This window comes from Coccinella septempunctata, chromosome 1 (genome assembly GCF_907165205.1).
Source record: "Coccinella septempunctata chromosome 1, icCocSept1.1, whole genome shotgun sequence".
Classification (NCBI taxonomy): Eukaryota; Metazoa; Arthropoda; class Insecta; order Coleoptera; family Coccinellidae; genus Coccinella; species Coccinella septempunctata.
In genome coordinates, this window is record NC_058189.1 from 31,521,855 (window position 1) to 31,548,000 (window position 26,146).

Here is a 26,146-nt window from a genome sequence, read left to right on the forward strand (position 1 = left end):
CCATCTAATAACCTCCATAAAAATGCAGTTGTCTTAAAAAGGTAGTTAATTCCCCTTCAACTTTACTGAGAAGTGCATCAAATGTTTTTCTGGACATACGCAAATATTCGTAAAATTTTTCGTCAAAATTACGCAATTGTTTTTACATAACTCCCCATGACGTGACCGTGACTTTTGTTTATGTCATGAACCTAACACGAGGGATAAGGCTTTTAATTGGTATATTTCAAAGATGAATTTTCTCTGAGAAGCAGTTTCAGAGCTATTTTTGAAAGTGACATCTTACCACCGTGCCGAGAAGCAAATCACCAAGGCACCTAGGGAACCATCACACAAAGCTTTTCTCATTGCTGACACAGTGTATCCTAGCCTTGAGTATTAACCCTCAAAGATCCTAGCCATCAGCCGGAATGCAAGCCGCTGGGCTGTAGGCGCTAAGCAAGCCGCCTTTCTATGCGGACGTAGCCTATGACTTCCTTTTCAGAAAAATCACCCAAATTTACGTTCGAACTCGTTCGAATGCATAAGTAACTAAATAATTTGTTTCTGGTAAAGGTACATATTGGCTCAGCCTAAGGGTGACCGGCACCGAATGCGAAGTTGAGCGTTTTCAATGCTTAATTGCAAGCTACGTCACTCGATTCGTAGCTTGTCAATTATATTAGCATTGAAAACGCTCAGCTTGGCTCAACTTCGCATTCGGTGGCCGAATTAATTCTTAACTGTTTGAACTGGCGTATTTTTTAGTCCAAGATATAGTTTTATAATAAGTTGGGTTATTATAACTCTAAAGGCGGAAACGCATTATTAAAACGCGACCCGATGAAACGTGATGCGTGTTGAGTCGAATCAAATGTATTGTTTTCTATAGACCAGAACACGCGACGCCACGCGCGTATAATTCACCCGTTCCAGACGCGTCAACTCGCGTCGCGTTTCAATACTGTGTTTCCGCCTTGAAAACCTTATCCAGTAGCTTCTATTTTTGTTACCAATTTAGTTGTCTTTTGTGTGTCACTGACAATATCTAATATTCTCCCAAACTGATTTTCCGTTCATGAGAAAAATGTTTCTTCTTTGTTTATTATGCTCATGGAGGTAAAGCAACTTTTCCTACCTCTGTGATTATGCTTCCCACATTTAGTTACCTCATTCATACGAAATGAATGCAGCGAACATATTCACCAATGCTACCCTCATATCCAGCATCTGAATGGCTCACTAATAATATCAGTAATTAATGTATCAATAATAATAATTATGTTTTGTCATTTTTGTTTATTTTCAGCAAAATCTTTTTTATAGGTAAAATTAATTTTCTGACAAGAATGATTTATCAGATGAATTTTACAACCACAAATATTTCATCAATTCGATATTTGAAAAAACGATGATCCAACCGAATCCAAAAATATTTTATTTCACGATACCTAATATCCTTGATATAAAAAAAATGCCTATCACTTAAATGAAACATTTTTAACAAATTTCATGTACCATAAAACACCGGTAGCTGCTGCTAAACCATACCAGGTAAGAATATAAGACAGGTGTTCGTTTCTTAAATTCACTCTTGTTTGACCTCCTACAGGACCTCCAGGAATATGTATGTCATCTGTCAAATCTAAGAATATTGGTTCCGATCCTGTGATTTTTGCCATGGATTCAATATCTCTGGAAAAAGATATACAATGAAAAAATTTGAAATGTAACTAGAACGCAGTAAGGTTGGCACTATTGAAACGTTTATGTACAAATGGCGTTGGCACAACTAATCTTAGGGTACGAACATACCGAAGATGCATGGATGGTGGAGTTCGAGATCGCGGTCGTGGTTTACATCGACGTCTGGCAATACATGTCGAAGATGCTTTCCTTTCGGTCAAAGCTCACAAACGAACTGAAAAATAAATACGTTACCCTGGTGAATGTTACGTGATTTGAAGAGCGCCAATAAGCGTGCAAGGTACCTCGCTGCAACAGCTCGATCGCCATATAAAATCAAACTATTTTGTTCTGCGATCGACATCGCAGTAAACCGCGATGATAAGCGGCGAGGGTGAACGGGTGAAATATCCTTGGTATGTACGGTCTCATTAGAATATGAAGGTTTGTTTTGACAACGATCGCGACCGCGTCCTCCACCGCGCTCATCCATGCATCTTCGGTACGTACGTACCCTCAATCACAGTATAGACACTAGTTAGTGTATAGTGTGTGTCTTAATTGATATTAATCTTTTTTGTTGAGGTTGCATAAATGCCGATCTGACAAAGAGTATTAGGAAATGCTATTCAGAATTGACATCCGCTCATTCTTATCTTATTAATAGTAATCGTCATATTTTTTTTAAAAAAAGATAAAAAATAGACAAAATACATGGTGATTGAACGGGGGCTACCAACGCAAACATCAATAAAGATTGAAAATTAAGAAATACAGAAGTTCCATTCGCTGGGTACAATCATCACTGACGATTGGAGACAAGAGTAGGAAATCAAATGCCAGAGGCACCTTTATGAAAATGAAATAATTTCTTTGTGACAAGAGCAGTAACATAGATCCCAGAAAGCGAATTCTCCGTTGGTACGTTTTTTATACGGTAGTTTTTTATGGGATGGAAGGGTGGAGGCTGACGCAAACACTGTTCAAAAAGATCAACGCCTTCGAGATGTGGACATATCTCCGCATGCTTCGGATATCTTGGATTGACAAGATAGTAATGAGGAGGTACTTCGCAGAATGATATGGAACTTTTGTACCCCATCAAAAAAGGAAATTTGAGTATTTCGGACATATCTGCGCCTAAACAGATATGACATGCTGCAACTGATAATACAGGGTAAAATCAACAGCAAGAGGGGCCCTAGACGTAGAACAGACTCCTGGTTGAAGAATTTGAGAGCATGGTCTGGCAAAACATCTACTGAACTATTTCGAGCAGCAGCATCAACAGTTAAATTTGCCAACCTCTGTTCAGGAGACGGCACATATCCAGTGATTCGAAACCTTCTGATTCTGTAAGGTTTCTTGGCCTTCATATTCATAAGAATCTTAGCTGGAATGTTCATGTCCATTATGTTTGATAAAAACTCAATAGTACCTACGTACTTTTGTACAATCACCTCAACTATAAAGTTTTACTTTGGGGAGATACGCCATTTAGTATTGATGTTATTGTTGCACAGAAGAGATAATCCGTTTGATTTTAAACTCGAAACCCGGAGTCATGAAGATCCTCTTTCAGACAGAATAAAATCATTCGTTTTCCACAAACTTATTCCGAGAGTAGCTCAGAGAGCATAGTCCGAGGAAGAAAATGTACGTTTGTGGCACGACCTAAGTATAAATACTCTTGCCCGCCTGTGGTACACTCGTAGGAATATACTCTCGGTAAGTAAATGTTCCACCAATATGACACACGGCACATAAAGGGACAGTGGCATCAAATTTTTCAACCATCTATCCGATAGATTGAAGGTTTTGAAGTACAGAAGATTCTAAAATAAAATTAAAGCCTTATTCTGCTCGAGAATTGCTTTTATAACAAGCAATAGTATTTTGACATGGTCATAAATTAATGTGCATTTTTTTCTGTTCACCTAACTCATTTAGTTTAATTTACTGGATTTTCTTATATTTTGGGTTTGGTAACGTCCTATACAAATGTATTCTGTCTTAAAGGGTGAATAAAATTATTATTATTATGACCTCAGCGCTTTCACACTCATCTACAAAGGAACATTCACTTATCCCAGATATCTCAGGTATCAAAAAGGATTAAGCTCTGTTGGAGCCGTTTCCTGATTTTCGGGCTCATGATGGCGGTCGGATCCGGGCCGCTCCTCGGCCTCCTGATGTCATTATTAATATAACTTTAGCCTTGCGGCTCTCCAGAGGAACATTAACTTATCCCAGATATCTCAGATATCAAAAGGATTAAGCTCTGTTAGAGCCTTGCCGGGTTTTCCGGCTCATGGTGGTGGTGAAGTACGAGCTGCTTCTCGGCTTCCTGACGTGGATCGGCTTCTTGTTGTCGGATTCCTGATCTAACAGCACTTCTTGTCGGAGTAGATGGTGTTCCTCCGCATTTCCCATGTACAGGATGGGCAACATTGGTGATACCTGAACTTCAACTTTTTAACCCAACGGGATAGAGAAATGAATGTACCATTCATGTCTTCTTTTTTCGAGAAACTAATAATGCCATCAACTGCATTCCTCTATTTTTTTTGTTTCGAGTTATAGGCCAAAATTGAAATTTGGGTGATTTCAACTTTGGTCATTACCTCTGTTCCTGTTTGTGCTAGGATGATGAAATAAAAACATTATACAGACACTTTTGTGATAGCAATCCAGTGGCGTACTATGATTTTTATCCAACAGGTATATTGGCTGAGGTATAATATAAGTTGTATTTTTTCTTATGGAAACAGTCATTTAAAATGACCCAGAAATAACCGCCATTTTTTTACCATTTCAGAAATATACTATACATCACTCTCAGTCTTTGTAAGTCATTTTAAACTACTATTTTCATAAAAAAAATATATCTTTATGCTATAGCTCAGCAAATATATCTGTTGGAAAAAATCATAGTGGCTCCACTGGATTGCTATCAAAAAAGGGTCTGTATAATATTTTCATTTCCACATCCTAGCTTGAACAGAAACGGAGATAATTATCAAATTTGAAATTTTAATTTTGACCTTTAACTCGAAAACAAAAGAAGATAGAGGAATGCAGTTGATGGCATTATTAGTTTCTCGAATAAAGACGACCGTAAAGTGCCATGCATTTTCCTCTATCTCGTTGGGTTGAAGAAGTTGTAATTCAGGTATCACCAATTTTGCCCACCCTGTACTTGCGTACCATTCTCGTCGTCCCAGGTATTTTTATTATTGTGTTTAATATGGATCTAAAAGACACATTTTAGCTGAATGACAATCACAAAATGGTAACTGTTGAAGATTTTGTTTTAAGAAAAAAATTGCAACGACAAATTTGGAATTATTATCATTATAATTTGAAAAATGAACACCCTACTTAATTTTGCGAGAAATTATTTGGAACATAACGGAGGACGTACATAACTTTTCAGAATTTTGAACTCCAGGGGTTATAACTATAAAAAGGATAAACGAACAAAAATTTCAAGTGAACAGCATGTCGTTTTTTTCCTTTTTCCCCTCCCCCCTAACATGATGTTGAATGCGTCGAAAAAGCACCTCAGAAATCATCTCAACATCACCCCAAAACTTCAATGCTGAAAGTGTCATTTTCATATTTCGCCGCTTACTTGGATCAATTCGATATCTACAGAATTCAGTTTTTCGGAATATATACAACTACTACTCTACGTAGATGATATGATACGAAAGTATTATTTGGAAAGGCAGACGCACTTATTTTTAATATAATTATATATTCTGTAACGATCGATTTCGGCACTAGGCCATCATCAGGTCAACTGAAATAAGATGTAAATGACGAAAATACAAGACGATAACATAACATGTGAAATCTGAAATCTACAGAAAATTAACAATCATATTCTTTGATATAAATAAAAGAGGAACAAGTAAATTGTGAACTCATCGTTAAAGAAAACTTTTTTAAAACATTAGATATACTTTAGCTTTTCTCTGAAAACTCGGTTATGTCTAGACTAGATGTTCTAGGTTAAGTTCAACAAAAACATACTATCTGGTTTCTTCCGAAAACCATCGAAGTAAAAAACCTCTACAGATGAAAATAAGAAAATAAGAGAGAATATTAATAATAACAACAGAAACAAATTCATACAATTTCATTGCATTTGAATGGGGCTAAGGGGTGAAAATCACCGCCACCCCCATAAATCATATTTGTTGGGAAAATATAGAAGGAACCTCTACAGATGAAAATCACAAGATGAGTTCTATGTACCCCAAGGAACAATTTTTCATCAATTTCATTGAATTCGGAAGGGGCTGAGGGGTGAAAATCACCACCACCCCCATTAATCATATTTGTTGGAAAATTATCGAAGGAACCATCCTCTACAGATGAAAGTCACAGGATGAGTTCTATGTACCCCATGGAACAATTTTTTATCAATTTCATTGAATTCGGAAGGGGCTGAGGGTGGAAAATCACCGACACCCCCATAAATCATATTTGTTGGGAAAATATCGAAGGAACCGTCGACTACAGATGAAAATCACAGGATGAGTTCTATGTACCCCAAGGAACAATTTTTTGTCAATTTCATTGAATTCGGAAGGGGCTGAGGGTGGAAAATCACCGCCACCCCCATAAATCATATTTGTTGGGAAAATATCGAAGGAACCATACTCTACAGATGAAAATCACAGGATGAGTTCTATGTACCCCGAGGAACAATTTTTTATCAACTTCATTGAATTCGGAAGGGGCTGAGAGTGGAAAATGACCGCCACCCCCATAAATTATATTAGTTGGGAAAATATCGAAGGAACCGTCCTCTACAGATGAAAATCACAGGATGAGTTCTATGTACCCCAAGGAACAATTTTTTATCAACTTCATTGAATTCGGAAGGGGCTGAGGGTGGAAAATCACCGCCACCCCCATAAATCATATTTGTTGGGAAAATGTCGAAGGAGCCGTCGTCTACAGATGAAAATCACAGGATGAGTTCTTTGTACCGCAAGGAACAATTTTTTGTCAATTTCATTGAATTCGGAAGGGGCTGAGGCGTGAAAATCACCACCACCCCCATTAATCATATTTGTTGGAAAATTATCGAAAGAACCATCCTCTACAGATGAAAGTCACAGGATGAGTTCTATGTACCCCAAGGAACAATTTTTTATCAATTACCTTGAATTCGGAAGGGCTAAGGGGTGAAAATCACCGCCACCCCCATAAATCTTATTTGTTGGGAAAGTAGCGAAGGAACCATCCTCTACAGATGAAAATCACAGGATGAGTTCTATGTACCCCAAGGAACAATTTTTCATCAATTGTACTATATACTAACATAATTCTTTGTTCATACTAGAGCTCCGAGGATCAAAATGAACTATTCAGCCTACAATGAAACGCATATTCCTCATTTTTCAAGTTCAAAATGGCCCGCCAAGAAAATTGGTGGATAAAGGAGTGTACCAGACTGTACTCAGAAAACCACCTCCAACGATGAAAATGAACCGATTTTTTTTTTACGGTGGAGCGCATGTTCCTCTTTTTTTTCCAAAATTTAAAATGGCTATCCAAGAAAATTGATGGAATGGATGCATTGGGATATGAATTTTCTTGGCCATTTTAAATTTTCAAAAGAAAGATCAGAAACATAATCTCGATCATAGACAGAATACCAGTTCGTTTTGATCCTTGAAGTTAGAGCTCTAGGGCTGTCAGAAAGAAATAGAAATTTTTCTGAGTAAATCTAATACATTTCTCTATCAATTTTATTGGCCAGCTGTTTTAATCATTCGAAAAAATATGAGGAACATGCTATCCATCGTCTACAGAATAGTCGTGGTTCATTTTAATCGTTATAGCTAGGGCTCTAGGGCTTTCCGTATGAAAAAATCATGTTAGGTTAGGTTAGGTGAATGAATGTCAATGTTTGTCTATATAATTTTGTAATTGAATATTGACTGTATATATTATGAAGTATGTTGACAATTTCCCACACACAGTCAGTGGAAAATATATTTCTATTCTCTTCTATTCTATGACTAGAATGTACAGAAGAAGCACAGTCAGAATGAGAATCACGATAATTCACCTAATATACAATCAGAACCACCTAATTAACAACCGTTTCAACCGAGGGGTGAACCGGACGTGATTTGTGGTGTATCAATTGTAGGAATTGTTTTGAATTGCCATGAATTGTCATGAATTGTTATGAATTGTAGTGAATTGCCAGGAAATGTTGAGAATTGTCGTGAATTGTCAGGAATTGTTGTGAATTGTCATGAATTTTAACGAATTGTTTTGAATTATTATGCATCCGCTGACATGTAATTTTTAGTTGTGTAACTTTCTAGTCTTAGAAATCGAGTGGCATCTATTCATTTATATGGGCACACCTAGTATACAGGGTCATTCTTTCTTAATCTCACCCAAAATCATACGAAAAACTACAGAAGATATTTTCACGCAATTCATTTTCAGTGGGTTATCCGAGATGTCGTTGAATTCTGGAATATGTGAAATATACAGGGCGTTCCCGAATTCATGCGACAAAATTCAGGAGGTGATGGCTCGTATGAAATTAAGATGGGTCTTTCCTGTAACAAAATTTCCTCAGCCTACCCCTTTGCGAGATATCACTCCTAAAAGGTGGTGGCTAAAATTCAGTTTTTATTTTTTCTCCTGAAATTCCAGTTAAGCTAGAAACTTGGAATCCTGTATTTTTCGTGCACTCGCTTATGACTAACCACGGGTAATTTTCAATATTCCTGTTACATTATACGGGTGTGAAATTAGCAACCCTACTTAGTTTCATATCAAAACATATTTTCACAAAAACGATAGCTGAATAGAAAAACCATATTTTAAATTACGATCATCACCTCACTTATATTTCGAAGCTTTCCAGGGACATTTGTGCTCTTGGAAAAATATTCTCTATACGGGACGATCACAAAGATGATCAGAGCTACTTGCCCTTTCACGCTAGAAGAATGAAATTTTCAGTACTTATTATTGAAGTTATGTTGTACGTCTTTCACTTCACGTATCGACGGAAGAATTCTACAGGATATCCACAAAAACAGGCCAAATTTGAATTAAAAACGTCGTTGAAAACTTGAAATGGGCACCCAAATTGAATTATGATTTTTACAATAAATAAAGAAGTTTGCGGCATGCAGACAATTATTAAATTCTGAAAAAATACACCTCCGGACAGGATTCGAACTCACTACCCTCTTGATTACCGGTCAAGTGCTCTTACCAACCGAGCTACCAGATTCACGGCCTCCTTCTGCGTTGGCGGACCTGTACTGAACCAGAATCCATTTGTTAGTGGCTGTATTCGGGTTCGGCTTTCGGATAGTCCGAGAATGGTTCAAGAACTGCGCAGAGGATTCGATACTAGGGCGCAACAGTTTTGCGCAGTTCTAGAACAATTCTCGGACCGTCCGAAAGTCGAACCTACAGCCAAAGATTATAGAGTTAGAACCTAACTCTATAATCTTTGCCTACAGCCTTTGGCTGTATTCGTGTCTCCTTGCGAACGTTTCAATGTTCGCAAGGGTGAGAGATTGTTAGGTGGTAAGGGAACAACATTAACTTGTGATCATCAAGAACCTTTTTACCCATTACCCATGGCATCGTCGATATTTAGCGACATCTGCAGGGAATCAAGAGGGCCGCTAGTTCGAATCCTGCCCGGAGGTGTACTTTTTCAGAATTCAATAATTGTCTGCATGCCGTTAACCTCTTTATTCATTATAACTCACAGTCATGAATTCCACTTCTTAATTTAAATCTCGTCTTATGATTTTTACTTCTGAAAGCCATCAAAAAATATTACATCAACTATATGCCTGTAATTCATCATTATTGAAATATTCAACCAATAATAGGTATATCTAGTAGTAACTTTCATTTCTCATTATTTGTCTAATTTTCAAATAATTAAATAATGAATAATAGTAAAAGTCCGCAATTTTCATCTACACATCTCATTTTTTCCACTGTTCACTAAAGTAAAAACAAAATTTTTGGTTCCGCGGCCACCACGTCAACCCGATTTAACGCACTTAGATTACCATGTTTGGAGAAGGATTAAAAATATGCATACATCTAATGGACATGCATCCAGTATATGGTTCGTGCGTATTACTTATTTCTGCGACTAGAAAATTGCAGAACTAAAACTTTCATGACAGCGCATGGTCTAATAATTAAAAAAATCTTTGGAATTCATAACAATTCCACAAAACTCAAAAGAATTTTCAAACAATTCGTGGATTGTTTGACAAGTTTTAGCTATTCACGGCAATCCACAAAATTTCCTGACAATTTACGACACTTAACAACATTTCCTGTCAATTCACGACCATTCTCAACAATTCCTGGCAGTTCACTTCTCCAGTTTCATATTGCTGTTGAAATCGATTGCGAACATGTCAATGTGGTTTCATTATATTCGCCAATCAAGCGTTGATTCCCCGATCTAGCTTCGTGAAACCGGACCTTAGTCTGAATATGGTATAGTATGATGTGAAAAAACTTCGATATTGTATATTTGAGACTTACTGTGAAATATGAATTGAGGACTCTGGTATCAAAGTTGGCAATCTCCACTTTTGGTCGAAATTGAGTTAAATACATAATATTTCTCAATTTTTCGCGCTGCATCTGAACATATGGCTCGCGTGTGTCAAGAAAGGCTATATCCCATTAAAAAACCACTTTGAAACTTCGTCTGAGAATCAAACCCGGCAATCTCCAAGACCCGCTTAGAATCAAAGCCGGCATTGTCCGTTCTGGCCAATCAGCACATGTATGTCGTGACATTTGTAATTCATCTGAATTCCGAGCGTCAATTCAGTTCGTTTTTGCAAATCTTTAAAAGTGTACTAAATCATAAAAAGTGGTCTGAAACAAGTCAATATGTTGAAGCTTAAAGATGTTACAAACTTCTCGCAAAACACTTTGGGGCTACCTGGAGATCAATTGAAGAACTAGAGTTTTATGCAAAAAACTAATGGAACTTTCGAGTCAGGACAAGCAGGACAGAAGAAAGAAAATGCATTGCCAGACATGGAAGAATCAGCAGCAGAAGGAGAAACCTGGGAATTTATCGAAGATATACTCTCTTTATGATTATGATGATTATGTTAAAAAAAATATTTTTGATTACATGTTTTCTGGGAATTATTTCAATATTAATATCATTCTATTCGTGAATCTTCTTCAAAACACTTGATATTCAGATGCCAACTCATTTCAGTAGAAACTTTGGTATCAAATCCGGCAAAATCTAATATTCAGTATCAAACACGGCATTCTCCATTCATTTTATCTCATTTTTTCGAAAACGAAAAAGAAATTAGGCATAATAACTTCATTATTCAATGGAGTTTAGTATTCTATTCCGTTAGAAACTACGCACGCAGTTAAATATAAAACAATATGGACGTAGCCGTTTTTTGCGCTTTACTCAAATAGGAACACGGTGGAGATTGCCGCCTTTGATATTAGGGTCCTCAATTGTCATGAATTGTATTGAATTGCCATGAATTGTATTGAATTCTATTGAATTTTCATTAATTGTCCGTGAATTGTCAGGAATTGCCATGAATTTTCTTGAATTGTGTGAATTGTTGGAATTGTCTGAATTGTTTCATATGGTATCATAGGGATTGCGTAAATTGTCTGAATTGTGGTGTACAACATTTCCATGACCGGTTCAACCCCTCGGTTCCAACTGATACCACATGATATAACATGAAGAGGGCAACCTCCGCAAATTTACTCCGATAATGGAACTCATTTTAGAGGATCTTCTGAAGAACTGAAAAGAGCTGTCAAAGATATGGATAAAAAAAATTTCAAACGAGAAATGTCAGTAAGAAATATTGAATGCAAATTCATGCCACTTGCTTCTCCCCAAATGGGCAGTGCATGGGAGAGACTTGTGCGTTGAGTGAAAACTATATTTAATAATAATAATATTATTCTCGATAATGTGAAATTATTAAAATGCTTTCAAATCTGAAAATGGATTTGTGGGTACAATGGAGACAAGCTCAAGAACTCAAAAACTCGTTCTGGAAGAGATGGATGAGAGAATATCTGCTGACTTAGACAAAAATAATGAAGTGGAGGGACGATGAAGCTATATGATGTAGTCACAATTATAAATGATAACGCTCCCAGAAAATCCCGGAAACTCAGATTAAGAAATTGAAAAGATTTTTCCAGGCCCCAACAGAAAAATTGGAGTTGTTGAAGTGAAAAGAGAGAATGGTTCTTATAAACGACCTGTTGCACAGTTATGCAGATTGGATATTGAAGATAGGGCCACTCTCTGATACTTCTGCCACTGCAGGGAGAACAGTTAAGTTTTTGTTGGATTTATATAATTTTCCCATTCTGTATTAGACATTTGTTTGAAAAATAATGGTAGGTCTCTTGATGTCAACAGTTTTGAGACAGTCTGTCAATGTAAATTGAGTGGAGTAAAACACAAGTTCAATATAGATCGGAATTTTATTGTGAGACGACTTAACACTCACCTATAAAACCATTGGTTTTTCAATTCATCGTTTTTTGGCATGAAATTTGGACGATTTTCCTGTAACCTAACAATACCAACAATATCAACCACATCCTCAACCTGACCTTCTTTACGGGAAGCCGGGTTTTTATTATTTCTTGGGACCCATCCTCTGTTGACTAAAATAGTTTTACTGAAATTGGGAAATTAGTGCTTTCAGAAAGCAAAAATTTATTTGGGTAATTTTACTTTTGTCCTTCTAATTTGAAAGGAGTGATTATTAGATATCCTTGATTAGTAGAACCATATTCTGACATTAAACCTCTCTGATCTTGAGCATCACCCCTGATTAACAAACTTCTGGGGCCCATATGAAGCTCTTTCTCATGTAGAAACTGTCCTCTAGCATACACAGGTCTGAACTCCATCTCATTCAATTGATCCAAACTATAAGAACATGAATAATGTTTTTGAATCAGAACAATTCACAGCTTACTTCTCACTTAAAGGAACAGGATCACTTTTTGTTTTCTCCTTCAGATGCTCTATTAAATTTTCCTTCCAAGCCTTACGCTGAACTTGCCAAGTGCCTAAAGCTAATGCTGTAGCCGGAGCTGCCTTAAAAATAAATTGACTTAAGCTTATCACCATTACAGTACATCACTTAACTAACCAGTAATAACCATGCTCCAGTTCCAATTTTCCCTTTTTTATTTTCACAATATAACTGTTTATAAGATGAATATGAATTAATATCTTTTTTCAGTCGACAGCACTTTTGCAATGAATTAAATAGTTGATAACTACGAAAAGAGGGTTCCATATTTGAGTTAGATAAGTAATTATCAGAGACAAGAGACTCTTTCCCTTTCTCTATGGTAATATTGGTAATTATTTGATTCAGAACAATCGGTAGAACTTTACGGACGGTGATTTAGTTCCTGAGTTTTTTTACATGCAGTTCCTCACTAGAAATCGATTGGTACCAGAGAAAAAATTAATTATGCAAATAATCAGAGACAACTGTTGTCTCTGCAAATAATAATAATAATAATAATATTTGCAAAGATTAAAGATCTATAATGAAAGACATTGAACTCTATGGGAACTGGAATGGCTTCGTAGGTTATGGAGAGTAGAGAGAAGGAGAACGATCGCCGTACTAAAAATGTGTCTCCAAAAACGGGGAAAATAGGTGTCGCTGCGATTACAGCGGGTATCGATAAGGAGTGGGGATTCAAGCGTCAATTTGAAATGAACAGCCTTCATTTTATTTAAGGTTATGTGTCATCGTGGTTTTTCTGATGATTTTTCAAATACCTTTCTTCAAATCTATATTGAATATGAGTTCTCTGAATTATATGCAATAAAATGCAAGTCGAAATCAATGAAATTCAAAAGAAATCACTGATCAAAAAAATTGTACCTACTTTTGTTTATCATTGTTTATTGAAAGCAGCTCTGTTAGTTGGTTTACTAATCTTCAAAATTATATAAATCCGTAGTGAGGAGCAGTACACATCAAGACAACAAAAGGTAGCAGTCTCAGATTTATCACTTAGGTATTAGAGTAGATTCTTTTGCCAATACTCAGCTGAGAACCGATATAAACCATATATTATGTTATGCCAACAAAATTCTTCAAGAATATTTACTTCTGAACCATGTAGTTTTATTGGTTAAATATTCTTATTCAGAAGAGTCAACTTCTCACGAGGGATGACAATTTCGATTTCGTTTATAATGAATCCATCATCTTTTTGATATCTTCATCGCAAAAGTGCTCTTGACACACAAATTGATTGGGAGTTGATTCTTGAGATAAGGTTTTTTCCAATTTTCTCTCAAAAATGCTCTCGGAAATTTTATCTCTTCTCCTTTTCTTTCCGATGCCAAAACACTCTTATACTAGCGCACGCTTCAACATTTCACCATGGTCATATGTTGTTCTCTAAAAATCGACAATAATAATTTTCCTATCATCTGTCACCAGGGAAACAGTTCACTCAGCCAACGAGCCAACTACAATTTGATTTGTGTAAACAAAATTTCGCACTCTCGTGATGGCCAGCGCGACTGTTGGCAAAAACATGAACTACTACTATTGGTACATATTTTAGGGGACAAAAAATCTGTGGTCTCAAAGCAGCGATCGTTCTCCTTCTCTCTACTCTCCATATCGTAGGTAGCAAAATACGACGAAAAGTGTGACCGAGAGAAAGGGAAGATGTAGAGCAACCTTTCTCTCTCTAGCGTGTTTTTGTTTACACTATTATAACCTAAATTTAAATGTCATTTTCGTAGATAAATTTTAAATTACATTGTTTAATGTCTTTTTGTCAGTATTTTAGTAAAAATCGTGGTGAAAAATTGTTTAGAAGCCATATACTTCCGATTTACATTCCTAAGAAACTCGAAAAATGTCTATATATCAAGTCAAGTTAGCTGTTGAACAGAATTTCTTGTGCTTTTTCAAAGCTTGAATATAGTTTTTTGGTGAGTGTTTTTCAAGTCTATGTGTTTCCCAGAGTGACAAAAGTGGTTTTCGCAGTAACAAAAAATATTTTGAATAAGAAGAATTTGATAACAACAATGGTCCAGTATTGTGTTGGAAACGGATGCCATAATCCAGGGGACATAAATATAATATAATATAATATTTTTTCTGAGAAGTGTTGGTATCACATAAACCAATCCATCCTGATCAGTTTTACGGAACTGAGAATCCACAAAAGGAGAGAAGCAGTAAATAATTAGGAATTATGCCTCATGTTTTTCATTGTTTTAGGTTCCCTCTCCGAAAACCTTTTACTTTACAACTTTGGACCAAAGCTACAGGAAAGAAAAATTGTTATCCGTAGAAATACGTTTGCAGAAAAAAATGCAGTCCCCCATAGAAAACATTTCTTGGCAGTTTGTCAAGGAATTAGAAAAAGTTCAAAGGGAGGAAGGTCCAAGGTTGGCTAATTCCCTCTCATCTCAGCATATCAAATATAAAAATAGAATTATGAATATCTGATTAGCTACTCAAACAATGAGTAATGGGGTAGCAGATGCTATTGAATTTCTTGATAAAAAATGTAAGAACTTACAATTCAAAGATAATGCCGCTACCGTTGAATTCATTAGAGAAATTGATAGAGTGTTTGACATTCTCAATTCTAGAAATCCGTTCCAGAGAGGGTTTAAAGCTCCAATTAGATCTTCTTCCCTGAGGTATGTTGAGGAAATTTTCAGTGAAACTATAGAATATTTAGAATCATTGGAAATTGATGATACCAACATTCTTCTTCACTGTCGAAAGACATTCGCTCTAGGATTTATTTTGACCATGAAGAGTGCACTAGGGCTAGCCAGGAAATAATTGTTAAACAAATGTAACATTTTTGTTCCAATTATGTTAGATAAAAATATTTCAGCAATTTTGTTCTTTACTTTTTGATATGGTTCCTTTTATATATTGAACTATTTGGATTATTTGAAATCTCTCGCACTGACACCAGAGAAGACTCTGTCTCTGCTCCAGAGACAGACAGACACTGCTTTTCATATGATTCCAAAGCTTTATCCGGGGCTTTTCAGATCATTTCCTATATTCTTGCCTCACGATTATAATAATTAATATTTATAGTCAAATTACTCTAAAGCTTCAATTTTATTAATTCATCAAGGCTGTAAGGGTGATTATTAAAAATTTCGTTCTCGAAATTCAGAAAATTATGATTAACATCATAAATCACTAAAAAAAGTGCATATTCGTGAAAATTTTTAGAAATTTCGATTAGAATGACAAACCAATGATGAATTATTTTTAGAACGAAACGACTCGTTGAAAGATTTGAACAATTTCGGAAATAGAGAAAGAAGTGAATTTTTCCAATCAGTATCAAACCTTCAAATATTTTCAGTTCATTCTTTCATTCCCGCACATTGAAATGTTTACGTTGCTAATAGCAACGGCGTGCGAGAGAGAAAGGTTGCTCTACATCTTCCCTTTCACTTTTCACTCTTCCTCATTTTGCCTGTATCGCGATGCCATTCCAGTTCCCATAGAGTTCAATCACAGCCGTCTATAGAGACTATAAAGACGGCTATGGTTCAATGATGAAAGACGAGGAGCTAAATGCTCGTACCCGTACCGACGTTGCCACGTCTACCTCTCATACTGAAACTGTCAACTTCGGTACTGAAACTTTAACCAGCTGTCAGAAGTAGGGAAGGCTGATCCAAACAATTTCATGGATCAGTTCCGACCTGATCCGGTCCAGAGATATAACTAGTCCAAAGATCAGTTCCAGTCCAGTTTCTAGTCCGGACATATTGAAATTGGCTAGTCTATTCCAAAACTCATAATCCGACAATCCGAACTCGAACAAGTCGAACAACTAGTCGGCTGGTCCATTCTCTGCAGTGTTACCAGATAACTGAAATGAAATTATGGAACCAGGTTGCCAAAATTATCAGATTTTCCTGAAAATTATGTTACAATAGATGGCAGAAAGAGGATTTATCTCAGATCCGGCAAATACCTTTCATTAACATGATGAGGTGAAAAATGTTGTTATAGATTTTTATGTGAATGATCAGAGATGTCTCTGTCTAATCCATGAACAATGCAATTTTCTTCAAAGTTCAATAAATGCGTAAGTACAGCGAAACTATGTTTTTCGAAATTAAACCCTATTACCACGATAAAAAGGACGAAAATAAAATACGCCTTAAATTTAATAGAAAAAGTACGGCTCAAGTGATGTAGAAAGGGCGTACATTATTAGCAGATGGTTTTTATGACACAGCCCACTCGGCGAAACTGTGAAAAATTCCAACTACCTGCTGATGGGTAACGCAAAGGATAAACAAATTTCATATTTTCGACGACTTGACAGCAATAAAGAGAGGAATACATTCTTAAAATAATTTCATAATATTCCGCAGAATATCGAACAAAATAGGAGATTCCGTAGGTACCGTCTGAATTCCGTAGATCTACTCAAAATTCCGTAGGTGTGGCAGCGCACAGCGCCGAAATAAGTAAACTTGGAGGTTCGATGTTTGACGCTAAGTAGTTTAATTCTGGGATTCCCCGGCAATAGAGAATTCCCTTAGATGTAAAATAATTTCAATAGCCGAAGTGACTGATATCTGTTGCGGAAGTTCTGATAAACAGAAAATATGACGAATATTTTCAATATATTCAACTCTCTCTCTAAATTATGTTACAATTATCGATTATGTTACACTTTATTTGTCAACTCTATTTTTCCGAAAAATTATGTTACAATCTGATAATTATGTTACACCTGGCAACACTGATTCTCTGTCTCGAGTCCTCCAGTCCGTAACTCCAGAATCTGTTTTCGTTGCTCGTTCTCGACTCAATTCAAATCAAAGTAGAGCGTACGCGTACAGCGAACTGACACTGGGGGTCGCGATCCGAACCGAAGGGACTGGTACTCGTACCTGATTAAATTGTCAGTAAGGATCAGTTCCATTAGTCCGACCAGCCGGGCCTGTTCCAAAGTATCAGTTCCGCGTACGCTTAGCCATCCCTAGTCAGAAGTGTCAGATAGATGCATAGACCTAATAAAATATGTAACCTAATAAAATATGTAAAAAATGTATTATTAGGTCTATGGATAGATGTCAAAATAAAATTGTGAGGTGTTGTGTAGGCAAAAATAACACATAATTTGGAATATTATTTTACTTTTAGTTAAAATACGTACATTGAAATGCATTATTTTTGTTTTTAATTTGATGGTGGTGTTAATCCTAGTGATTCTTTAGTGTTAAATGTGCGTTATTAATGCCAGTAATGGTAATGAAAGTATTCAATATCTTGGGAAAGTCACACAGTATTTTAGCAGGAAGTGAATAATTATGCCATTTTATCGTTGTGTTGTTGGATGTGGAGGCCGAGGAAACAGTGTTAAGTTTTTTTTTCCTATTCCGGAGGAAATTTCTGTTTTTCAGCATAAGAAGCTTCACTTAAATTACTTGACGAGGAGACAACAAAACTGCTATTATTAGAAGAGCTGACTTATACTAGTTATATTTTTATTTATACTCATTATATTTATGCTGTTTTTCTAACTAGGGTATACCCTAACTAGTTCTATTTTGTATTGATTTTATTTTTATACTGTTCCTGGGCAGGAAGACCTGAGTTGTTAACCCTTGGAAACATTGTTTCAATAAAGTTTATTACTACTACTATAGTGTTCCTGTTTTATATATACCTATATTGAATACACCTTTTCAATGAAACAGTGCATCTTTTCAAGAATATTTAATACAAATAAATTACATAATATTACGTATTTACATTTTGAGAAAATATTCATTCCATCTCTTATTACCCGTACAAACGCTGTAAAAATAAAGGCCAGGAACAATGGTCTACCAGACACATTCCATATGGATCCTGAGTTTCACAATCCTCATAGCAGTATTTTATTACAGGTTGGTCATTATTCCCTTCTCTAAATATACATCAATTCATCTGTGCTAACCCTTTTGTGAAATACTTTCCTCGAATATTTCGTTCCAAATATTTTATAGAGTAACCTAGGTAAAAGGCTAATTATAAAGTACTTGTAGGCTGCTACGCTCTGAATGCTTTCATACATCTGGCTTATCTTCTGGGAATAAAATCCGCCACTTCTTGATTTGTTTTCAAAATTTCAATAAATTAGGTACTCTTTGTATTCACTGAAAGAAAATTTATAGTTAATTCTGAAATCTTGATATATGATGATGATAGTTATCATATCAAAAGTTTAATATCAACTTACTTTTCATATATCTATTTATCTATTACAGATTGCCAAATAAATATTCTAGAGTTCTACATGAAGTTAAATACCACTCTTTTATACCTTGGAACAACGAAAATATTCGTCAAGTGAGGAGTTTTACTTGTAATGACGCTTTTGCTTGCCTCCACAATTTTTGTGAGGCTAGAAGGTTGGAGGGGCCTATAATGGTCCAAATCTTTGTTTTGACCGAGAGGGTCTTTCGACCAGGTTCAGTCTTCCAAGTAATGATTCTAATGTTCTTCAGTTGTTCGAGGAACGTTACAGGACCCTTATGTTATTATATGTAGATATATCAGTTTAATTTAACGTTCCGCTCAAAACATGTTGTAAGTGATTGCAACCCTGTTATTTGTGTTGCATTGGTCATCTATTCAATACAGATTTTCTGATATAACTATTACCACAATTTCACAAAGAATATTAATGAAAAATGTAAATAATAAACGGTCTCTGATAACAAAATAAAAATAAATAAGACATGTGAAATGAGTTGACAGGCTGTCAGAGATGAACAGTTGACAGTTTTCAAATGTTCTGTTCTGTGGCTTAAAAAGTAGACGACAGACGTGGCAACGGCGGTACGGGTATGAGCATTTAGCATAAGCGACTAGAAAGAGCATTGAAATCCAACGTTGCCATGCCGTGCGAAATGTAAATTCACGAATGACATTTATGTCATAAGATATTGGCGCTGCATTCGCCATAATCAGCTGTTCCCCAAACAAAAGATTAGTGGTTTTTGTTTATCAAAAGCTGTTCGGCTTTTGGACGGTCCGAGAATTGTTCCAAAATTGCTCAAAACTGTTGCGCCCTAATATAAAATCCTCTGCGCAGTTCTAGAACCATCCTCGGACCGTCCAAAAGCCGAACCCGAATACATTGAAAATATCAAAATCAAACCAATTCATCAACTGAAAGCTCTTTCGTTAATTCTTGGCTGTATTGTAAGTATTATTCATCTTTTGGTTATATTTTGAGGAGTAAAAGATTAAGGTTAGTAACTGTTTGTTTTTAAAAATTTTTCAGATCTGGCAAAATGTTCTTCGAATTTTCAAATATTCACATGCAACACCCGTATTCTAGAGGGTGAGCAAGTGTTATATGCCAACCATCTGATTTTTTGTGGAAAGAAAGCAGTTACAAATGATACAATAAACATTGCGGGATCAACAAACATCGACTCAGCAAGGACAACCCCATCAAATTGAGGGAATGTTATCTATAGTTGATGATCGGAAGATTGGAAAGATGAAATAGACATACAAAGCAGGTTTGTCTGGAATGTCCAAGCATATTTCAGCACTGCTCCTGTACTGTAGGAGGTTGTATTTACTACAAAACAAAAGAGGCAAGTTATTGTGCCCTTGCAATTTAACTGGTTCTGAAGTTAAATTTAGTATTTAGCTTTCTCTAAGCTGTTTATTTCTATTTTAAGATGGATATTAACTCTATCAAGATGCTTTTATTCGCTGATGTTGAATAGTTCTGGAAAAAATTAGGGAAAGTGGGCTGAAAGTAAAAATCTTTCAGAATTTTATGGGAAAAACATATTCTTATAATTTTTTCTGTGAAAACTATATGTATTCTAGTTTTAGGAAATGTTGTGGGCAGCAGTACTGCTTAAGTTGCAGATACAAAAAAATAACAAAAATATTCGAAAAATTGTGGCTGTTGTAATATATTTCATAAGATATTTTGTAATGAAATAAAAAATTGAGCTGGATTTTTTCTTATTTTTCCTGGAGATGTTCACCCTACGGCGCCGTCTTATCGTTGTATATATCATAATGTTCATGTAATTTATGTGTAATAAATTTTCTTGAAAAGGTGCAGTTTTATTTAAAAGGTGTATTCACTATACATATAAATGGGAACTGTATAAAAATATCGGTACAAAATATTAACAGTATCAAGATATAACTAGTGAAAAAATAAACAGCATAAATATAATGAATTTTAAAATATTACTAGTACATATCAGCTCTTAATTAATAATAACGTCCAAGCATTTTTGTCGTATCCTTAACCCTCTAATGCCCAAGTTTTTTTACCTTTTTTATGATTATTTCCGTATAGTTTCAAATTAGCTTATGTAATCTACATCTTTTTTTCGCAAATAGTTAACTGATTTACATAAACACCTGTTCTCACAAAATGAACCTATACTGAAGGCGGACATGGGCAGAATAATTTTTTATCCACCTATATGCAACCAGTCTCAAGGCGGACTTGGGTATTAGAGGGTTAAGTCATTTATGTGAAGCTCCTGGTGCTGAAATAGAGAAATTCCTTCACTAATACGAAAAAACTAACACTATCCCTGTTTCTTCGGCCTCCACATCCAACAAGATAATGGCACTTCCTGCTAAAATACTGTGCGACTTGCCCAATTAATTGAATACTTTCATTACCATTACAAACGTTAATCTAACACTGTTAGCGGAAGAATCACTAGGAATAAGACAACTTTAAAACAAAAATAATGCTATTGCAATGTACTTATAATAACTAAAAGCAGAGTCTCTCTGTTAAAAGTGAAATAATATTCAAATTATGAGTTATGTTTACATACTTTGACGTCTATCAAGCTCTCTGTGCTGTCAATGTCAATCAAAAATTGCGCACAATGTGGCAACGTTGGATTTCAATGCTCTTTCTAGTCGCTCCTGCATTTAGCTCCTCGTATGATGAAAGATTTAGGCATAGAGGAGTCTCTGGACTTTGGAGTTAGGTTAGAACCACAAATTACAGAGTAGGTTAGAACCACTACTCTGTACTCTGTGGTTAGAACCAAAGATTATAGATGAGGCCTGTTTGGGTTCGCTTTTAGGATGGTTCCAGAACGGTTCGAAGCAGTCGCACTACTCTGTAATCTGTGATTCGCACATTTATTTATTCAGCGTAAGCTCGCGCGTAGCATGCGGGTAGCTTCCCACACCATTGCTGCTCCACTACTTTGAACCGATTCGGAACCGCCTCAAGTGCGAACCAAAACAAAGCTATAGATTATCTTTGGTTAGAACCATAGTGGGCGGTCCTGACAATTCGGTTCCGTCTGTTCCGATATTCCTGAACAGTACTGTCAGTATTTCAGAGACGATTCCAGTGCCCAGTCGTTCGAGTTCTATTGTTATTCGATTGCGGCCCAGTAAAACCAGCAATATCGGAACAGGCCCAGAATCTGTCACCAGAGTAACCTGCAACTTTCGGTTACCAATGTTACAATTATGGAAGGCAAAGGTACCCTCCATAGTAACAATGTTACAAATGTGTATAGACCATAGACATATTAAACACATGTGTTTTATAGGTCTATGATATAGACCATATTAGTGAGGTTAGGCGGGAATTTTGAATCGCGATCCATGCGTGGATCTGGTCCCTGAATTCCCATTTCTTTTGGGACTAAAAATGCCGCGTACTTCTCGCCTGTTTTTGGATATTTTAGCGAATTTCTTAAGATTTATTTCTGTTGGAATGTGTTCTATGATCCTTTCTCAACAAGTTGAAAACAAAATTTCGAAATAAAATGGTATATTTTTTCAATAATGGATCAATATAAAATTGGTCGATAAGATTGATGAAAGTTTGTCGTAGCTTCATTTCGTTTCTAACCTCTGAAGCTGACATCATTCTAACGCGCAAGCGTAGCATGCATAGAAATTATAACTTACATATTATGTTGAGTTAGTATATCTATGGTTTTACGGTCATTGAACTCTATGAGCATTCGAAAAGAAGCACAGTTTTGGGAGTGTTAATATTTTCATTTTTTAAAATTCAGAACTATTTTATTGAAACCATTATTCGTCTGGTATTGAAAAAAGGAGTAACACATCAAATTATGGAGAGTAGAGAGAAGGAGAACGATCGATGTACTAAAAATGTGTCCCCGAAAACGGGAAACGTAGGATAGGTGTCGCTGCGATTGCAGCGTGTATCGATAAGGGATGGGGATTCAAGCGTCAATTTGAAACATTGAACTCTCATAGAATTCAATGATTTGAAATGAACAGCATTCATTTTATTTTAGGTTATGTGTCATCGTTTTTCTGATGATTTTTCAAATACCTTTCTTCAAATCTATATTCAATATGAGTTCTCTGAATTATATGCAATAAAATACAAGTCGAAATCAATGAAATTCAAAAGAAATCACGGATCAAAAAAATTGTACCTACTTTTGTATATCATTGTTCATTGAAAGCAGCTATGTTGGTTTACCGAAATCTTCACAATTATATAAATTTGCAGTGAGAAGTAGTACACATCAAGACAACAAAAGGTACCAATATAGGATTTATCACTTAGGTATTAGAGTAGATTCTGTTGCCAATACTCAGCTGAGAACCGATATAGACCATATATTATTTTATGCCAACAAAATTCTTCAAGAATATTTACTTCTGAACCATGTAGTTTTATTGGTTAGATATTCTTATTCAGAAGAGTCAACTTCTCACGAGGGATGACAATTTCGATTTCGTTTATAATGAATCCATCATCTTTTTGATATCTTCATCGCAAAAGTGCTCTTGACACACAAATTGATTCGGAGTCAATTTTTGAGGAATGATTTTTTTCCAATTTTCTCTCAAAACTGCTCTCGGAAATTTTATCCCTTCTCCTTTTCTTTCTGATACCAAAACACTCTTACACTAGCGCACGCTTCAACATTTCACCATGGTCATAATATGTTGTTCTCTTATCAAAAATCGAAAATAATAATATTCCTATCATCTGTCACCAGGGAAACAGACGAAACAGTTCACTCAGCCAACTACAAGTTGTTTAAATAAAAATTTCGCACTCTCGTGATGGCCAGCGCGCCTGTTGGCCAAAGCATGAACTACCCTATTGGTACATATTTTAGGGGACAAAAAATCTGTGGTCTCAAAGCAGCGATCGTTCTCCTTCTCTCTACTCTCCATACATCAAATAAACGATGTGCGACACACGGAAAAATATCGAAATTTGATACATCGAAATAAATGTCGATAGTCGTTAGGATCGATCGGAATTCGAAATATCGACGATATTTATAGATTATTTTTTTAAAAAATATCGATATTTCGATATATCGATATTTTTCGCCCATCCCTAAACTCCAGCAAAAGCCATGTGATTAACATAACCAGGAACAGAGTGAAAAATCGTTCATACAAAGCTAATGCAGCTAATTTCAATGAATGTTTGGAATATTCAATGGATTTTTTTCAATTCAGACAGCTGCTCTTATTGATGTTTACTGATATTAAACAAAAATTTTTCTCCGTGTGACAACTGATTCCTACGCTACATATAAATTTTATTCAAAATGTCTGACCCAGGGGCGGATGGGACCACCGGGAAACCGGGAAAATTCCCGGTGGGCCGGTCGATTGTTGGGCCAGAGGGCTGGTCAGTTCGTACCATTTTTTTGTCTTCGGCGGAACATATTTTACGTCGATATTTTTATTTTTACAAATATTGAAAACCAATTCAAAATGAATGTTGGGAAAACTACCAATAAATATATGTTTCGATAAGTTTTGAAAATAATATTGATAAAATTAAATTATTCCTGAAAAACTGGCTTAAACAGGGTGGCTTGAAACGTAATGAAATACAGAAGTTGCAAAAAACTCTACACGTGATTGTATGATTATTATGCTGAACTTGCCTTATACGAATGTTTCAAGTTGCCAGTCCATGGGACACGAGGTGTGAAACTAAAGTTCAGTTATGTGATATTAAACCTCTGTTTTTAATATCACACTACCAAAGATTACTTAATTAGTTTATTTAATATTATTTGACAGAAGCTTTCTTGCTAGGAAAAATAGAATCTATGTCGGCCAACTTAGTATTTGAAGATGCATAGATTGCAATTCAATTATGTAAAACGAAAATCTCCTAAAAAAGGTTAAGGTTATTGAAAAAATATATATTTTCTGACAGCATAGGTCTCTTCTTTGAGATCTAGCTCCTTATATAATCTACACTGAAACAAGTTATATAAAGCCGGGTCCAGACTATGTAACAAAACAGGTTATAAAGCAAAGTTATAAAACTTGTTAGAGAAATTCAATTCAAAATGTTATATAACACAATGTTATACAACATTTTTCTTGCTATATAGCAAATTTTATGTTATCCGTTGGGTGTCGGTAAAGATCAAAGAAAGTAATATAACTTTGTTATAAAACACGCCGCAACTTGTCCACACTAGTGTTATTAAACATTTACTGCAGCGCCAATCTTTCTTTTACTGGTATTGCATCTCGAAATGTCGTGTCTTTTTTGTCTATTTTATGGCCGATTTGATTTATTAGGTATTCGAAATCAGAACTTATCATCCCTAGGAAATTTTTAAAACTACCATCTCATTTAATGTCCCCTGTCAATGGGTCTATGTCATCCATTACTAGATCCTTCAAAAGAGTTGTTCCACTATAATGTTCCCCTAGCTCTCAACGATGAGATTTCACTCGTCTACATAAAATTACACAAGCTGCTGCTGACAAAATGACATCCTCTACGTTTGAGGACTTTTTCAATGTCCTACAGATGCCACTGCTTCCAGTTGAGCACTTTTGTCTAGTTTTATTTTGTTACATAGTCTGGATGTCTCTGCTATTTTATAACAAGTTATATAACAAAGTTGTATAACACATTTGTTGTATAAGTCTGACCTTTTCATCACAAAGAGGAAAGAGTCACTGTATTTGGTGAATTTAATCTTGAGTATGTTGAACTAGTACTCTGCTAACTATTATTGCCTAAATTTGGAAAATTCAATCTTCACCAAGCACCAGATGATTTCAAACCTCCATCGATTTAAATGCAGTGTAAAAATTTAAAAAGCCGGTAGGGCTAAAGGAGAAGTCTTGTTTTAGTCAAATTTTTTAGACTGAAATGGTCCTCCTAAATTCTACTATTTTTATTAAAAAATCCATATAATCCACATTCCATCTATCTAGTGTACTTGGAGATCGAAAAAAGTGCTTGTTCGTTTTTGACCCCCTGATATTTTTGTTCGAACAATTAGGGATGCAGTGTGAAAACTGAAATTTTAATAATGCCATACTGGTCGATTATGAAAATAGGTGCTAAGAACTAAGAATTAATAGTTACCCTT

General features: G+C 35.6%; 2 protein-coding genes and 1 long non-coding RNA gene across 4 annotated transcripts; 1 reads left to right on the plus strand and 2 right to left on the minus strand.

Moving 5' to 3' along the window:
• Positions 1-1,258: 1,258 nt before the first annotated feature.
• On the minus strand, positions 1,259-13,267 carry LOC123322615 (surfeit locus protein 1). Of its 2 annotated transcripts, XM_044910571.1 has the most exons (6): positions 12,882-13,267; positions 12,705-12,826; positions 12,458-12,655; positions 12,228-12,401; positions 1,795-1,900; positions 1,534-1,674 (listed from the first exon to the last, which is right to left on the minus strand). In XM_044910571.1, the coding sequence occupies exons 1-5, from the start codon at positions 13,029-13,031 to the stop codon at positions 1,837-1,839; spliced, it is 708 nt and encodes a 235-aa protein (XP_044766506.1). In that variant the 5' UTR covers positions 13,032-13,267; the 3' UTR covers positions 1,534-1,674; positions 1,795-1,836. The 2 variants fall into 2 exon arrangements, with proteins under 2 accessions (XP_044766505.1, XP_044766506.1); XM_044910570.1 differs by lacking the exon at positions 1,795-1,900 and having other exon boundaries at positions 1,259-1,674; positions 12,882-13,266.
• A 4,585-nt stretch (positions 13,268-17,852) lies between these two features.
• LOC123322617 lies at positions 17,853-19,341 on the plus strand. Its single transcript, XM_044910574.1, has 2 exons — positions 17,853-18,670; positions 19,031-19,341. Exons 1-2 carry the CDS (start codon positions 18,603-18,605, stop codon positions 19,311-19,313), a joined length of 351 nt encoding a protein of 116 aa, XP_044766509.1. The 5' UTR covers positions 17,853-18,602; the 3' UTR covers positions 19,314-19,341.
• Positions 18,249-19,143, minus strand: LOC123322620. The gene is made up of 2 exons (XR_006539182.1): positions 19,003-19,143; positions 18,249-18,919 (listed from the first exon to the last, which is right to left on the minus strand). It is a non-coding gene; the product is annotated as an uncharacterized LOC123322620 (long non-coding RNA).
• Positions 19,342-26,146: the final 6,805 nt, after the last annotated feature.